Source organism: Aplysia californica, unplaced genomic scaffold, assembly GCF_000002075.1.
Source record: "Aplysia californica isolate F4 #8 unplaced genomic scaffold, AplCal3.0 scaffold01243, whole genome shotgun sequence".
NCBI classification, from domain to species: Eukaryota; Metazoa; Mollusca; class Gastropoda; order Aplysiida; family Aplysiidae; genus Aplysia; species Aplysia californica.
The window spans coordinates 66,068-67,690 of record NW_004798513.1 but is presented as its reverse complement, the minus strand read 5'-3'; the positions used below and the strand labels follow the sequence as shown (position 1 = coordinate 67,690).

Sequence of the window (1,623 nt, the reverse complement as noted above, 5' to 3'; positions counted from 1 at the left end):
GTTCACACCATCGCTTACCCCTACAAGAAAATCCGTCATCTGCGAGAACAAAGCCCACGTGTGAGCAGCTGCACATGAAGGAACCCACGGCGTTGGTACATCGGTCTTCACAGCCTCCGTTTACCACGCGACATTCATTCACGTCTGAAAAATACGTACAGTAAACACAAATATTATATTAACGGGATTTGGTTGTGAAAAACAAGACAGGATTTGCTGTGTGGTTTGAGTCAACAAAAGAACTTTGACACTAGGCAGGTGATTAAGTTTGGTTTGGTTTTCGTAAGCGGTTTTACGTCGCTTTCAACAAAGTTAGGTCGAATAAATGCCTAGAATGGATGTGTAACTACTAGAGACAGAAACATACAAACAAACAAAAATTAGGACGATAGATTTTTTACTGGGAATGAAGGGGCAAACCACACCAGAGCACTCACCAACCATCCACCGTTATTTAGCGCAGGAAGAAAGTATGAAAGAAGAGTCAGAAACAACAGAGGGAAACACACAAAAAAGTAGAACCTAATGGTGCATCCAACGGCCAACCGGTTTGGAAAAGGTACATCTACATTATTGCGTTCCTTTGATCAATGTTGAACAGCAAAATCCTAACAGAAATGTGTTTTTGAATTGACGTAAAAGGCTTTGAGCCCCACCCCCTCCCCCCACCAAAAAAAATTTTTTTTTTTAAATTTAAAAATCGAATACAATTGCCCATCAGGCGATAAAATGTTCGTTTCTTCGTTTTCATCATTATGACAAGCGCCTGATTTCACCACTGTGACGACACACAATTATACCTTACATCGTATTTTATTGAAATCTTGCTCAGCTTTATGAATATTCATATTGTTGCTATGTTCATTCAAGTTGATCATCTCAACACTCCCCCCACCCACCCTAGGACATACAGTGACCCACCCTTTTAGCCGCTCAAATGCTACTAGCCCGACGATTTCACCCCTGAGCGTCAGAAAGAATAGATTTGCGTGTGTAAGGCTCTTTGAAAATGCACATGTTCTGAGATTTAGGTGAATCAGATAGCAATGTTGCATTTTTTTTTTTACCATAATTGTTTTGAGAAAGCAATACACAAGAACGTCTTAACAACATAAATCAAGTGTTTGAACCCCCCCCCCCAACAAAACCCCCCACAAAAAACAACTAACAAAAACCAACACTCTTTCGCGACCTCAGAGCTTTCTTGTCTTGTCTACATTTTTCACAACTGTGAAAACAGTTCATTACAAAGAGTGAACTTTAGAAGAAGTCACATCTTCAATGTTAAAAAAATGGAGATACGACAAAAAAGCACTGATGTTGCAATTTGATACGTCACCATTGCAGGAGATGCCGTCGTCATCTATGACGTAACCGTCGTGACATGCGCAGTGGAAGGTTCCGGCTGCGTTTTCACATGTCTGGACACACCCTCCATTGCCGTCTGCACATTCGTCTTTATCTGGAGGGAAATGAAACAGATTCAGTTCGGTGTAAGGCAGACAGAGATTTCAAACTCAAATTACCCGGGGTCCACTGGATGAGCTTAACCCTATCCGTACGCCCAGGGGTCATTTTGTACCCCCGGTGTTGTATTCCTCACATTTTAGAATACTTCTAGTA

The 1,623-nt window shown here is 41.4% G+C and overlaps 1 protein-coding gene across 1 annotated transcript in view; it reads right to left on the bottom strand.

The window, feature by feature from the left end:
- Positions 1 to 1,623, bottom strand: part of LOC101851696 (fibrillin-2) — a gene marked incomplete in the record, with an annotated part of 51,411 nt that overhangs the window by 34,331 nt on the left and 15,457 nt on the right. Inside the window, 2 exon segments of the mRNA XM_013090370.2 lie at positions 19 to 144; positions 1,340 to 1,462. Of these exon segments, the coding sequence (XP_012945824.2) occupies positions 19 to 76 (58 nt within the window).